A 14,889-nucleotide genomic window follows, 5' to 3' on the forward strand; every position below is an offset into this window, starting at 1 on the left:
TTTTGATCACCATTGAGGGTTGCAAATCTATACGTAAATGTGGCACGTATAGATTTGGAAAACTGATGAATAAAAAAAATTAATCACCAGCTTACCCTCCGGTCTGGGGACAGCCGCCAGATGTTGATAGTCGCCGTGAAATGCGAAATGACCTCTTCGAAACTCCGGGCCCTGCATGACAGAAATCGGAAATTATTGAACACTCGGATTGTTCTTGACAGCTCATCCCGATACAGATCAAGATGAGCCTTTCCTTCATCCGCAGAGCCCATCCCACGTGTGTTGCTGTGACCCGGACACGCTCCCGATCTGCAACACTTGTGCTCCTCTACTCACGCCAATAGTCCAACATTAGTGCGCGTTACGAGGTTGCACTTGACACTTCACATGCACTGTCCCTAAACCTCCCTTGTCCTTATGCTACACCGTAAATGGTGTCAGGGTGGATCGTGAAGCTTAGAGCCGCTGTTGTATCGATTCCGACTTCGTTGTACACTGCATCCGCTTTTCCTGTATAGTTCCACCAAGTCGTCGCTACATTTAGGTCCGTATACTTCAAGCTCACTTGGATTTGGGGGGGCATCAGTCCGGTGGCGTTTTCTATGCGTGGGAGGAGTTTGGCAACGACAACATATGGAGCTTCCGATTCCCGGGTCGCTTCGCAGATAGTGTAGTCGGCGCCTTCCCCTTTTCCACTGCAAGAGGCCCCAAAAGAGGGCTTAGGCGGCTTCGCATTGACGTCTCCCTCGGCAGTCACGTTGAAATCTATAACCAGCGAATAAGCATGACGAGAAAAAAAAAAACAGGTATATATCAATTATCAAGGGCCCTTACCGTAATGGCATTGTGTGTCACCTAGGCATCCAGCGTTCCAGTCAGTTACCGCCCAGGCCCAAGTCACGGTATTGGCTGCGATTTTCATCATTCCTGCGGATGCAAGGTTGGCGCCGGCCACGGTAGCTAGGACAGTAGAAACACGCATCTTGACGATAATTTCGGAAATGGTATCTTGATCGTGGGGTGTTGATAAGGCTTAGAGGTTGATAGCAAGGAAGCCTGTATTATACAACTCGGGTTTGTTGTAGAAAGGTACACTCCCTAAGGCAAACCCGAGGTATCTAGGTCTTTAAATATCAGTTGAACGATTGCCAGTCATTGTTGCACGTCGCAGTCTTTGGTCCCTGTCAGTTTCTTTCTTGGAAAGATCAAGTAGACCAGAGCACATGTACGAGGTTACGGTTAATATGGAGAACGATAGTCACTATCCCTGCGGTTCCTGGCGGACAGGCGGATCAAAGAGATTTTGAACGTGCATCATTGGACAAATGGGAAAAAGCCAAGCGCGATCGTACAAAGCCATTGATATTTCTGGTCCGCCGATCTTCTCATTATACGGTATTGGCAGAAAGGGTGAAATAAAAGGGGGAGGTTCAGGGCTCTTTTACCTAGGTAGGCTAGGTCCCTCCACGGGATGCTTTGCATTACCGCAGAGCTAACAAAGGTGCTAGGTCCTTTTACATGTATTTTGGGTTGTATTGTAGTGGTTTTTTATGTATTTTTGTGACCTATGTATGACGGTAATGCTTGATTCTATGTGTAATTAGTATCTTCAGATAGCCGGTGAGTCTCCTTTTGAGAGATTCTGATGTTCTTTTGTGACATCACGTTCCGCACTGTACTTTGTCTGGGCATCGCTGAACCCTAACTAACAAACGACCATCGCCGCTCTAGAAAAAAGAGCATTGTGCAAGAGTAGGGACTTGACCTGCCTCGATCTACTCACCTGGGTTAGGCCATTCCATATTTCTGTCTCACCGAAGTAGAGCTTCGCTATTTCTCAGACATTGGAAAGTCTTACTTTTTTCCTTCTATCGTTAGTAAGAGAATAAATATTTGGCGCTATTTCACTTTCATCGGTACACTAACAAAAGTTGTGTCAGATCACTTCGTCATAGTCGGCTTGTTTATGTTGAGTTGAAGTTTGTCTTCAACGCTTTAATGTGTGAGATCTGTACCCAGGTCGGGTAGATGTTCGGATCTCGTTCAAGTATGACGGTTTGAAGTATTACAACCGACGACATAAGAATAAAAATTCATTTCATTTGCAGGACACAGGCTGACACGAGGCGTGTTTGTCAGCCTGATTTACTCTGCACACACAAGGCAATGCCGCATAAGGACAGGATCATTCCTATCCATGTATCTAGTGTAGTCATGTCCATTTAGTAACGTCTCAATTCCTAAAGCTGACAGGAATGAAATCATGTACTGACCCCTGCTTATAACCTTCTTGTCGACCCACCAATCTCCTAGGACGGTGAATAGAAAGGCCAGAGTATTCACGATTGGGACGGTTAAGCTCAGTTCTGTGACCATGTATTAGGGATCTAAGTCTTGGCCGTGTTGGTGCTTGAACGAACAAGGAAGGATTGGGCTGGGTTGGGTTGCTGTGGTTTGGTTTGAATTGGAATAAGCTTACCCGCCTGGCCGATCAGCAAGAAGAACCAAACACTGCCCGTCAGATTAATCAGAAGTGGTACAGCGTATCTGGGATTCCGTAGTAGATCAACAACAGCGAAAAAGGCGCCGTAGAATTTGCTCTTGGCCCAGCTAGCTTTGACGTCGTCTCTTGCGAGGAGCGGATGAGCCGGCGGATTGTGGTCTTTGGCCGCGCGGCGTATAAAAGGCGTAGTGAGCCCCCAGGCAATCCCGACAAGTAGAAACCCGACAATGTAGTTAATAGTTGGCGGCTGTGGCGAAGTCTCGGACGACGACATCTCGGTTAACTACTCTAATTTCTTTATTGAGATTTGATTTGAAGGAGTTGGTTTTGAAGGAAGGGGTGTAAGTGAATCCAGAATCCAGAATCCTAAAATCCTAAATCCCAAATCCATGAAAACAGATTTGGGCAAAGCGCTGAGATGAGTAAGCAGTCTTAGCTCCAGGTTTAAGCTTTTAAGTTCAATTTTTAGACAAGCCACGGCGTGGCTTTCAAGGTTAGTCGTATCCGGATGGTCGGGTTAGGCCAATACATGTACCTATTTCAAGTACCTATTTCAGCGTTGCTTTTAATGCATCAACATCATACATAACTAAATTCAAACTTCACAACTTCACAACTTCACAACTTCACTCTCTGACCTACATACTGTACATATGACAATTGTACCAAACATTATACATCACGTTGCCCGAACTTCCAAGACCCCATATCCATTTAGTTAATCCTTAAATCAGAATGTGTGTTTTAAGACCATGACAGCCATGGCAGACATGGTCGCTTTAGCCGATCTACTTTCCTTTACTTCGCAACGTCTGGAACTTCCTTCTCACTGTTTGTCTAATTGACAGCTTGTCATCGGCCGAAATGTGCCGAGAATCAATACATTATACGATATCATTTGGTAGTACGAAGGTAGGTAGGGTATATGTTAAGGGTTGGGCTCTAATAGTAATAGCTATTGAACAGCCCTCATGCGAAGAAAGGTCATTACAATTAACTAACCTAACTACACCCATCCAATGTTGTTCACGGCATTCATAATTACCCTAATACGGTGCCTAACCACCTGCCTGGGTTACAATTGTACTACTAGTACGTACTTCAATGTTCAGCTTCGTGTTGAGACATGCATATGACCATGTGATTCCCCTGATTCAACTTCGTGATACTATTTATGTAAGTTTATCAATTCTATTCATTCGTCCATATGCATGAAGTACGCCGAAAGAAAGCATAAGTCGGTTGACCAATGTGGAGCTGTATGATCTCTGACCGACACTGTCCTGTATACCCACTTACCAGTCTACCAACTCCTAGCGCTAGATAGTTATTTGGATGCTTAACCCCTCTCGCGAGTAATGGACTACACTACTAATGGGCTAGCAGTAGGTATCGCGCCGTTTTGCAGTTTGAAAGGCTTCGGCAAGTGTGCTAGCCAGGTGGTGTTACCAAGAGATGCAGGTTCCTGTCAACGCTTGTTCAGTCTTTCCAGCCGCAGCGTAAACGTGTATAGACATGCGCTAGTCCTCGACGATCCGATTACGAAATACAGATTTCCAAAGAATACTGACAGAGGGAATACAAGTTTTTAAGACCTCGATTGGTTTAGGAGCATTTTTAGCCCTACATTCCCTCTCCTTTTCTGGCCTTCTCCTTATCGGAAGACTGGTGTTGTTGACAGCTATGTAAAACGGCACACCCGATTTCTTCCAACCCGTTCGTTCTCCATTGCTCAACGCTACAATACCCACAGACACCAGCTTGTAGCCCAGGTCGGGTTTGCCATGGTGAGCCCGAAAATGGCCTTATACACACGCTCTTTGCAAACACCGAGCCAGCCAATCCAAGCCCCCTATCTACAAACGCGGAGAACCTAGCATTGAAGAATACCCCCTTTTGCAATATTGTTCATAGGTGTCTAGCTAGACTTCTGAGGAGCTGGTGTTATTAATAGATTCTTTCTCCCCTTCTCTGTCGGTAAGCATTGCTGCAAGAGTGAGCCATTTCTTTTCTCCTTGCAAGCAACCCTTTTGACTCTTTGAGCCCGAAGACAAAAGACTACCTAGGTTAACTGCTTAGCGCCCAGCTCGAGATCGAAATAGGTCCCTTTGATTTGTGTAAACTCCCCTGCCCAGCCGCCCAACCGCCCGCCCGGGTAAGCAACGAGTTGAAAGACACCATCGGTCGAGTAAAAGCCGGGCCAAACAGACGCCGATCCATTATGCATGCCTCAAATTTACCTCTTTCGTACGCTTCCTGATGTTAACCACTTGATTGCCCCCGGAGATATGGCTGGCTACCTACCAAGTACATAGCACATACCTAACTCCTATGACCTGACTTGCCTCCTGGACATGCCACACCAGCCACACACGGCATTGTCTTAATCTCTCATACATTCTCCCCACCCCCAATCTAAACCTCCCCTCTCCTCTCCTCCCCTTCCCCCCTCCCTTTTAGGAGTAAAACTCTAAAAGTATCGCAACATGCGGTACACCCCTATTAACCGCTCTCATTACCCAGGTAGCCTAGCCCTGATCTCCATTACGTACCTATAAACATGACCGACCACCCCTCCATCTGGATATCTAGCAGAGTTTAAGGTTTGCACTCCTTGATCTCTCGTTTCAGATCTTAGATCTATCTTAGATCCAGCTGATCTCCAGGCCTCTTAGGCGTCATGTGACATGAGGTACCTAGGGTAGGTAAATAATAAAAATAACACTCTCGACCACTTTAGCAGTAGGTAGGTAGGTAAGCAGAGAGAAGGGGGAAGGGGGGAGGGGGGGTGTGCCCCCCTATTCATCATCATACGCTTTCTTCTCTACGTCAGTTTCACAAGAGGGGGCTCTCACTTTGTAGCTATCTCGTGATTGTCATCCTCAACATAGGGATACCGGAGTGAATCACTGCGACACGGCTCCCGAATGATGTAAGAGCAAGGAGCCTCGGTTTACTTAAGAGTGGACTGGCAATAAGCTGAAACAGCAGGAGTCTTCAGCATCATGGTATGAACAATAGCCTCTTGGGAAATTAGTCAAAAAGCCATTGTTTTATGGGATCAATTAGCTATTGATATGCTTGCCGGCTGAACACAGCATTCTAAAAATAAAAAAAGGTATGGTAAAACCAATCATGCCCCCAACTCCCCAGCCCAGCTGTTCCCAGGTCTCTTGAAAAAATCTTTGTCCTGCGAATCTCTGGGCGTGTTCGCACTAGTTCCAGTTGATACAGGTGGTGGTAAAGTGTTGCCATAAACGTCCCTTCCTGACGACGCCCCCTGATGCTAATAACGCATTGTACGCCTATATCGTAAGGCCGGTTTCTTGGTACGAGGTTGAAGAATGTAGAAAAGGGCAAAGCCATTGAATTATTGCTTATTCGCCAACGGTACACCATGGCGAATAACCCATCGGCCGTTGCTTTTTAAGTCCGAGATTCTCGAACATGAGTATCCTGGCGCAGATCCAAGAAACTAACTCCGGCCCCGTTTTGTCATGATTGCATCCTTTTATGAACAAAGGCATGGATTAAGTCCAGCTAGAAGAATCCTCTCATCCCTGGTGTCATGACCGTTGCCTAGTGATCATAACCTGCTCCTCGCTGCCACGGGCTGTCTTCTTGTTAGCAAATCGACTCATTGCTTTCGAATTTAGAAGCTGCTCACCTTGAGTTGTTCTCCGCCCTGAAATTGGGGGGGAGGTGGTTAGGGGGGCTGCCGTTGCTCGGGGTTCGCGAGGCAGAGGACCCGTTATATGGGCTCGGGGCTCTTTGCGGGCCGCTGGTGGCAGGGAAGAGTGGCACAGAGGGGTCCACAGGTGACCGAGGACGTTCTGCGCTGCGAGTGTACGCGCCGCGTGGGGCTGCCGTGGGGACAGTCAAGGTGGACGTATCAGTACGGCGTCGCATGGAAGCAGAGGATATCGATTCGTTGTCTTCATCAAGATCCAGGCCTTGTTTGTATCCTGCCTTGTCACCTCGAGCGGTTGCGCCTAGGGCATCAAGTTCCGTAGTACCTGTGAGCTGAGATTGCGACTTCATGAAAGATGCACGGTCATCAGCCATGAACTGGTAACGACCATCAGGGTTCTTGCGGTAAAAGACAAGTGTAGTCGAAATAATGACCATGATAAGGAGAACAGTAGCGAATATAGCATTAAGGAAAAACAGAATGAGGCCAATGACACCATTAACCAACGGAGGCTGGTTGAACACATCGGAGAAGATCAAGATGAAGATAGCATTGATGAAGTTAACAGCACAAATGGCAATGTTAAACGAGTTGGTACTCTTGTCCATCCACGGTCGAAGAACACTGGCGGCAATCAAAGCGCCAGCTTCAATGAGGAGGAATCCAATAGCCTGGGCGGTGCTGTTGCCCTGAGAGAATGCGAGGAACATAGACTTGACCAGGGTATAGCCAAGAACGGGTATGATGAAGTAATACGCAGAAGCTCTGAACTGGATATACAAGAATCCCCATTTGTTCAATGCTTGGGGGTCTGAGAATAGGATATAAGCAGGATTTCGGTGCATAGCGACGGAGCGACGAGCAATTCGAATAACCTTGGAAGCAGCCCAGCCCAGCGTGACAGTCATTCCTACGATGAAAAATATAGCGAGCACGACTTCAGCGGGTGAATCGGCCTGTGTAAATTCCCATAGACATAAAATAGCCATCTGGGGGTATCCAATGAGAGTAAGTCGGAATAGAATACCCTTGAGAACGGTGAGCCACCCATTGCGGAATTCGAGGAACGTATCACTCTTCATACGCTTTTGCTTGACCATCAACTCGCAGAATCCCTTGAATGCCGCAACGGCACCAATGGTGAGCATGACTAACAAGCAGAAGAAAACTAGACCAGTCATGAATAGATTTGTCGTCTCGATGCCAGCCTTGAAAGCAACACGCTGGATACCGTAGACAATGTAGCTGCCGGAACCCGTCATGACGTTAGCACGCTTCGATAGTGATCTGGCGGCAATTCTCGGGAGCATTGCAGCTGATCGTCGGTATAAGTTCGCAGCGCCTTCTGGAAGAGCAGCAAGTGCACGCTTCTCAACTTGAACCGAAACAGTTGTCAACGAGTCAAAGATGGTGGAGGGAGTGCCACCGGTAGCTCGTTGATACCAAGTGAAGATATCCTGCATGAAATCGACGTTGATGATACCCATCGACCACTGGAAATCCTGGGTCCACGACTGAACGACAGGAGGCAGGTGAATAGACATTAGACCAAGCATAGCCTGAGCTTGGAAAAATCCGAACAGAGAGAGCGCGCCAGAAGCGATATGGGCGGCGGCGTTAGAGTGACCAAGACCATTGATAATAGCCGAGGAGCACAAAATCAGGCCGGCAATGATAGCGAGAACCCACTTCACGGCAAGCAAATCAACGGTCTTTCCGTTGGAGATATCGGCCTCGACACAAGCGACACTCTTCCCGGTGTCGGTCAAGTTCAAGAAGACACGAACGGTAGCATCGAGATCGGGGAAGTTGTACGCGATACCGGGAATTTGGGAGGCAGCCTCCTCGCCGACTGGCAAATTGAACTTCAAGGGAATCTTACCCGCAGTCATGGGGCAAAGACCAGCTAGTCCAACATCGCAAGGATTGACAACCGTTTGGATGATCGTATATCCATAGGCCGAGATGGCGATATCGAAAACTACATTGCCTTCGACGGAAGATGTGGCGACGATGTTGAGGAAAGCGGTATTGTTGTTCGGAGTATAGGTGACCTTGAATAGACTAGCAGTGAACATAGAGTCTTCTTGGCAAGTGTTCAAAGAGTTGGACACGAGCATGGGCTCGGCCGCGCTCGCGCCCGGAAGGAAGGCCGCGAGCCATGATGCTAATAAGATTGATCTTAACGTTGAAAACCACATGGCTATTCGCTCGTGGCGTTGTTTGTAATGATTAAAGTTTACGTTTTGCCTCTAGGCTAAGAAGACCGGTGTCGCGGCGGCCGTTGCGTATTAAGTGTTCCTTTGTCGACGGTGGCTATTCAAAGTCAATTGCATTCGTAGGCTGGCTTATAGGTTGGTAGTCGACAAAGAGAGGACCTTGGGTCGTTCCGAGTCAAACGAAAGGCCCCGTAACCAATCCGGAAGGGATGGATATGAAATTCGAAAGTCTGAATTCTGAATTTTGAATTTTGTATAGCGAGTGTAGTCTATTAACTTTGGGGTTTTTGATCTTCTTCGTCGGTCGCCAGGCCGGAGAACTCTTGTCCCTTTCCTCTGAATTAAAAAAAACGAGCGCGGTGACGGTGTTGAAAAAAGGGGGTCGAATTAAAGGAATTTCACCATCGAAGCCGGTGAAAAAAAGGGACCGGTTTGAAAGCTGCTATTCAATAGCAGCCGGTTCGAGATGGGAGGTATCGAACTGGAACGATTACACTAATGGAGAGAGTTTTAAGAAAATCTGGTAAAGCGAGAGTGGTTCCGTGTAAGAAGTAATGGATGGAATGTTATGTGAGTAAGGTGAAAGGCAGATGCGAAAAGGAACTTGCGGGAGTAAGGAAGGGTTGGCAGGGGGTTACAGGCTAGTAATAGGTACCTGCTACCTAATAGCGAATATGTAATGTACACTTACATTACACCCATGTATGTACCAGACTGGTATCCCAGTTCTGGTGCTTCAATGTTCTTCTTTTGAATATTGAGATTGAAACCTTGGAAGGTACGCCAGGGTACATGCATGTGTACATACCTACATCCATCCAGTGCATCCACGCGTTCGTACTTGTGGACCCACAATGTTTTACGTATCCAGGTCTCCCTGGAACTAATATTTGCAGCTACCACCTTAGCAAATGCCTTTCTCTTTTTCCCCTACTGTTCAATAACTACTTATTACTACCTAGTTCCCTATTGCTTTGTTAGTGTGGCATCCCAATACATAACATATATCATGCACATTGTGCATGTGTAGGGCCTGTAGGCACAGTACTGTCGCGCTATTTCCCCCCAAGGCTTCGTATGAACACCTTGGAAGTCGCTTGGCTTTGCATACAATAGTGTAGTGCCATGTACACGCATAGACTGAACATGGACTAGCTAAGTTGTAGGGAGGCAGGTATTCGTACAATATATCGTAAGTTACCTTCGATTACAGGTAGTTAACTATACCCAAGAAAGATATAGCATGTACCCACGTAGTTAGGTTCAGATTCATCAACTTCACAACCTGGGACTGGACAGCACGTTCCAACTTGGAGTAATGATTCGAAAGAAAAAAAAAGAGGTGCAGTGTCCATGAGTGTCCACCACCGCAATTGCATCATCAAACATCAAACATCAAGTTAGAAGGCCAGAGTACCCAGAATCCCCACGATAAGGAAAGTAAGGCCAATCTCTTTGTAGATCTTCTCTGAGACACACTTGCGGCACACTGCGTTTTGGGGAATATGAAATCGAACAGTACATCGATCGTCATTAAAGGGGCGCAGCACTGCCACACACCGGCAACTTTTAGCCAGCCCATGCGAGTACATGTACATATAAGCAAGTACATGGAGTCAATTGCTCCTGGGCTCCTTGGCGATATACGGGGTAATCAAAGCCAATAAATCAACGCAATCTGGTAATCTGCACTCGGGCGCGTCGCTGAACCGAGTCAGTTTTAATTCTCGTGCAATACAATCTTCGTATTGGCCACAACTAAATATACATTGTAGTAGGTCCACCGATTATTGGCGCGTAAGAACTTGCGCTGTAACCTGCTAATATCCAGCCACTAAAAAAAGAAAAGGCAATAAGAGGAAACAAAGGTTGAGAAAGAGAGGAAGAAGAATTAAAGAAAAAAGTGAGAAAACAAAGCACAACAAAAAATGAAAAATGAAAAGCGGATGGCCGGCCAATTTGATCTGCAGCACCTGCAGACTGGCGTCATTCTACAATTCCATCTTCAGCTAAAACCTGCCGATCAGTAAAAAAGTCTCTTGACTGGAATCGTCATACGCCAGTTTAACTGGTGACCGTTGAGAAAGTTTACTTGGCATTCAAAGGTCATCTACACATATCTGCATATGTATATCTACATACGCAGTCTAGCAATCTAGACTCGTCACTTTACAGCTTAACTAATTACTGTGCATATCCATGGATAGGTACATATAAATGTACATATGTAGATTAAAATTCAATGTTCTTTCCAGATCTGAACTTAAGGTTGTGCATAACCCGAAGGATCCGGGATCAGATTCAAATCCTTGAGATCACAAACGGCAAGGACAACCATCAGCACTTAAAATCCAAGATACGACAACTTGAATCTAGGTTAGTAACTTCATTATTCATTGTTCATTGTTCCTACCCTAAGTATCGCTGACTCATCCAATTACATATTTATGTTCAATGTTACTGTGACGATTATTTTTAATTCCATTCAATGCCATTAATGTTCCACCTCACCGACTCCAATTCATACACATACACATCCGATGCCTGACTAACCTACACCCGACATCATGTCTTACATGTATCCATCATAATCCATACATCGTACCTACTAGGTATGCTCTATTAGACACGCCTTATAAAATGATCTGTAGCCCTTTTCATCATCTGCTAAACATACCTATATCTACTCCATAATTCCATCGTGAATTTCTAAACAAACCCCAATGTGCCCTCAGAGTGCTCACAAATGTTGCCACTCGGTAAGCCAAGGCTTGTTGCCTCGGAAATGCTCAGCTCCATGTTTATAATTCCCCATGAGCTCCTCCTCGTCAACGCCAGCATGTGCCTGACCATCTCGCCCATCAAACCAGCCAAGACCGTACGTTTTCCCCAAACTCTCCAAGCGTTGGCGCATTTGCGCGTTGGTGTACTTGGCTGTGCCCACGAAATCGTACAACATCTTGCTCTGATGCACGAACGCGAGCACGCTAGCGATCGTGTTAGGCTGGCGTGGGAGGAACGGGTGCCTACGCCGAATGAAGACCGTTGTGGCTACTACGCAGAGGTAGAGTAGGATGAGGACAGTCAGGGCCAGCGCAATTGTGAACGACAGCACCGTCTCCGATCCTGAACCTAGGCCCTTCTGCAAAAAGTGCCTGTCCTCATCACTATCACTGTCTTCAGCCTTGGTTAAGACATCGAGGAAATCCCGCCCTTCAACAGTGGCCAGACTCGTGATGAGGATAGTAAGTCCCTCTGTCATAACCGTGCCCCAGCCTACTAGAAAGACCATCCAGTGCCGGTTTAAAAGAGCGCGTATGGCTACCACGGCAAAGGGCATGGCGGTGTAGTCGAGTGTAAGCGTCTTGGCTGGGGCGTGCCGCTTGGAGAGGATATAGTATGGCTCCATCATACGGATTGCGGTCTCAAGACTACCCCAACTCAGCTTGATACAAACCGCAAGCGCGGTGATAACCCAAGGGGCCCTATTTGCTAGAATGCTGGCCGGCGTAAATAGAAACACCGGGATGAATCCCAGGAATAACAACACCCCGACAATAAATGGCACACAGCCTACAGCCCGTAACATCAGGGGGTGCGGATTCTCGGGCAGGTACGTGTTTTGGACCTTTTCACTATTTAGAGAGGACACCGACGTCGAATCTTCAGGAACTAGACACGAGTTACGCAGCGCGTACCGGCGGTTTCTTAATTTATGATGGATATCTTTTGGCTTGGCTACGTCGAGATCTCTAAAATCCATCATAATATGAGAGGCCACCGAAATAGCCGCTATCCCGGCAATGCCTTTGACGTCAGACAACAGACCTGAGCGTCTGGTGTTGAGCTGGTAAAACAGCACGCATCCTAGGACCGCCATAACGAAAAATGACATAGTCAGTAGCCGAGACAGGACTGGGTCTATGGCAATGCTTTTTTCAACATCTGGATGTAACAATCTCGTTTCCCGGTCCGGGCTCACGACAAGTGCGGCGGCTCCTAGCGTGGGGACTAGGGACACAGCAAGAAGCGTCGCTAGAGACGATACTGCCACCGTATAATGCTTCCGCTGCAGGGCCCGGAAAGGTCTCGTGATGTTGAGCGAGGTGATGTAGTCAACGTTGATCGATTCTGCCGCCAGCGACCCTCCTTCCTTGGATAACTGATAAAACGCCTCCAATCGCCGAACTTCAAAGTCTGTGTTCTGCCACAGCACGCCATACGTCACAGTGATAATGGTCGGGACGAACTTGATAATGAAGTAAAAGCCGGGGCCGATGTCGATGGCGCTTTGGAATGTGATGAGAGGCTTTTCGGCAGATTTCTGGTAGAGGATCTCTTGGGCTATGGCGAGTCCAGTAGACAAGAGAATCAGACTGGTTACTGCAATATACGATATTAGTGGCTTTTATTACGTATTAACTTTGATAGATGGCAATTTATTCTTTCCGAGCCCCCCGATCAAGCAAGAGCGGCTTATATTTCGTGAATTAAACACATTCACAAACGTCCTTGAAAGAATATACGTACTATACGGCCATGTCATGGTAAATGGCTTCCAGTCCGGTTGTGGATAAAACACCTGGGTCTTACTCGCCTGTATCGAGAGCTGTGACAACCGATTCGGGTTCAGCGTGACAGCGTTAGGTCCGACCATGGAACTCAAATCGACATCCGTCGGCTCCACCACCACTTCTATCACCTCACCCCTCCTATTCGCCTCGCTTTGCCCCAGCTCTTTCAGTCCCGCCGCCCCTGACTTCGAGGCATTATTAGGCGCTCCTCTTTTCTTCATTGAGAACGAGTGCGTGAAGCCCCGCCGGAGTTTCGTCGATGAGCTTGTTGCTAGCTGGTCCCCTCGGATCCGCGTTCGCGGGCCTAGGTCCACGCCTTCTCCCAACCCACCTGTCAACTTACCGCCAGCTTCCTGTTCCTGAAGGGCTTTGAGGAATTCGTAGTCCTGTGCGCTCATCGGTCCGGACAAGGAGGTCAGGTCGACGATCGGTGTGCTTGGATGGGAGGGGCCGGAGACGGGGTCGTACAATGGAGTAGATTGCCCAGGCTGCGCTGCTGGCGCTGTCCCGTTGTACAGCGACATATCGATGCTTTCATCTTCGCGGATCGTTTCGTAGGCGCCCCTGGTACGGAAGCTCCTGAAACGGCCTAAGTGAGAAGGGGAGCGGCGGGGCGGTAGCGGCGGCGGCGGTGGTGGCAGCAAAGCGGGCTGGTATGACGAGGATGAGTACGAGACCCCTGGCCCATAGACGTTCTCTTCTGGTGTGTGACGGTACTGCGGGGGGTCGTAGGACGACTGAAGTGACACGAGAGATTCCCGGCCCCTGATTCTCGAGGGAGGATCATCATTATTATTGTACGGGCTGTCGGACAGATCGGATACTTTATGATTCAGGTAATGCGCAGGGGGTTGCGATACCATTTGGTAACGGTTGTTGTAGGCCATTATTGTTATTGGGTTGCATCATATATACCCACGGGCCCTTTCAGTATACCTACTGGGCACCTAGGTAGGTACACTGCATTCGACTATTGAAACGACCGACGATCTGATCTAATGACCCTGTATCCTCTGGGTTACAGGTAGGTAGGTAGCTTTAGCTATAGCTGTCCCTAGGAACTGCCGGAGGTGATAGGATTCATCCTACGGCAGAACCAAATTCGTGCTTACTTGCTTGCGTACTAGTTTTCCAACGAGAGTAGACACAGTGCGTTGCGCAAAAGGCCGTTATAATTTGAGCTTTGAGAGAGAAAGTTTGCTTTCGAAAAGATTATACTTGAACTTATTGGCCAGTATATTTGTAGGTACCTACAGTAGGTTACCTAGTGGAGCTGACTATAGACAATATAGACACAACTTTTACCAAAATATCCACCACGTGGATAATTAGAAGGTCAGAAAAGTAACAGGAGGCATAGCGAAGAAACTAAAGAGTAAGAGAAGAGGGAAAATACCCTCTTAATCCATCTTGATTTTCGTCGACTTTCAGGTGCCAAGGACCTAGAAACCCCAAGCCGCCCAAATGGCGCCAGCTTCAGCTCAGCTGTGTGGGCTAAGTACTAGGCAGCCGATAGCAGAGCTAGGAGGATAGAAGGAAGAGGAGAGGGGGTAAGGAGGTCCCACGATTCCCGCTTTCTACAACCGCATCATTGAACTATACTATTTGCTTACCTCTCAGATAGATAAATAGGAATGTAGGTGTATAATATAAACTTATCTCATGTTTGAATTCATCTAATTTGTGAACTAAAGAAAGCAGTAGAACTCTTATACGTCTGCATAGATATAATCGAGATGGCGTCGTACTATATTAGTACTTACAACGTGCGCAGACTACTAGGTAATGCATCTCGGGAAAACGCCACAAATGAGATTGGCTCTGTCATCGCCCGATATTAAAAGTTGGCGATACCTTCACCAGCATTGATGTTCGTGCATTCATTTAAACCCTCATAATATA

General features: G+C 47.3%; 4 protein-coding genes across 4 annotated transcripts; all 4 read right to left on the reverse strand.

Moving 5' to 3' along the window:
* Nucleotides 1-201: 201 nt before the first annotated feature.
* GGS25DRAFT_373887 (uncharacterized protein) lies at nt 202-1,577 on the reverse strand. Its single transcript, XM_049258207.1, has 2 exons — nt 835-1,577; nt 202-765 (listed from the first exon to the last, which is right to left on the reverse strand). Exons 1-2 carry the CDS (start codon nt 980-982, stop codon nt 416-418), a joined length of 498 nt encoding a protein of 165 aa, XP_049114766.1. The 5' UTR covers nt 983-1,577; the 3' UTR covers nt 202-415.
* Nucleotides 1,578-2,056: 479 nt separating this feature from the next.
* Nucleotides 2,057-2,909, reverse strand: GGS25DRAFT_373880 (uncharacterized protein). Its single transcript, XM_049258206.1, has 2 exons — nt 2,480-2,909; nt 2,057-2,203 (listed from the first exon to the last, which is right to left on the reverse strand). The coding sequence occupies exons 1-2, from the start codon at nt 2,775-2,777 to the stop codon at nt 2,136-2,138; spliced, it is 366 nt and encodes a 121-aa protein (XP_049114767.1). The 5' UTR covers nt 2,778-2,909; the 3' UTR covers nt 2,057-2,135.
* Nucleotides 2,910-5,992: 3,083 nt separating this feature from the next.
* Nucleotides 5,993-8,750, reverse strand: GGS25DRAFT_374011 (TRP-domain-containing protein). The gene is made up of 2 exons (XM_049258208.1): nt 6,171-8,750; nt 5,993-6,116 (listed from the first exon to the last, which is right to left on the reverse strand). The coding sequence occupies exons 1-2, from the start codon at nt 8,393-8,395 to the stop codon at nt 6,083-6,085; spliced, it is 2,259 nt and encodes a 752-aa protein (XP_049114768.1). The 5' UTR covers nt 8,396-8,750; the 3' UTR covers nt 5,993-6,082.
* A 1,964-nt stretch (nt 8,751-10,714) lies between these two features.
* On the reverse strand, nt 10,715-14,513 carry GGS25DRAFT_499612 (uncharacterized protein). Its single transcript, XM_049261793.1, has 2 exons — nt 12,944-14,513; nt 10,715-12,796 (listed from the first exon to the last, which is right to left on the reverse strand). Exons 1-2 carry the CDS (start codon nt 13,872-13,874, stop codon nt 11,154-11,156), a joined length of 2,574 nt encoding a protein of 857 aa, XP_049114769.1. The 5' UTR covers nt 13,875-14,513; the 3' UTR covers nt 10,715-11,153.
* Between the last annotated feature and the right edge of the window lie 376 nt (nt 14,514-14,889).

The sequence above is a fragment of the Hypoxylon fragiforme genome, assembly GCF_022984875.1.
Source record: "Hypoxylon fragiforme strain CBS 206.31 chromosome Unknown GGS25scaffold_7, whole genome shotgun sequence".
NCBI classification, from domain to species: domain Eukaryota; kingdom Fungi; phylum Ascomycota; class Sordariomycetes; order Xylariales; family Hypoxylaceae; genus Hypoxylon; species Hypoxylon fragiforme.

Coding starts and splice junctions, on each gene's coding strand:
- GGS25DRAFT_373887 (XM_049258207.1), bottom strand. CDS start 982: ATGCGTGTTTCTACTGTCCTAGCTACCGTGGCCGGCGCCAACCTTGCA. Junction 766..834: donor TGACACACAATGCCATTACG/GTAAGGGCCCTT, acceptor CGCTGGTTATAG/ATTTCAACGTGACTGCCGAG.
- GGS25DRAFT_373880 (XM_049258206.1), bottom strand. CDS start 2,777: ATGTCGTCGTCCGAGACTTCGCCACAGCCGCCAACTATTAACTACATT. Junction 2,204..2,479: donor CTTGCTGATCGGCCAGGCGG/GTAAGCTTATTC, acceptor TGACTACACTAG/ATACATGGATAGGAATGATC.
- GGS25DRAFT_499612 (XM_049261793.1), bottom strand. CDS start 13,874: ATGGCCTACAACAACCGTTACCAAATGGTATCGCAACCCCCTGCGCAT. Junction 12,797..12,943: donor TACCATGACATGGCCGTATA/GTACGTATATTC, acceptor CGTATATTGCAG/TAACCAGTCTGATTCTCTTG.
- GGS25DRAFT_374011 (XM_049258208.1), bottom strand. CDS start 8,395: ATGTGGTTTTCAACGTTAAGATCAATCTTATTAGCATCATGGCTCGCG. Junction 6,117..6,170: donor AGGGCGGAGAACAACTCAAG/GTGAGCAGCTTC, acceptor ACAAGAAGACAG/CCCGTGGCAGCGAGGAGCAG.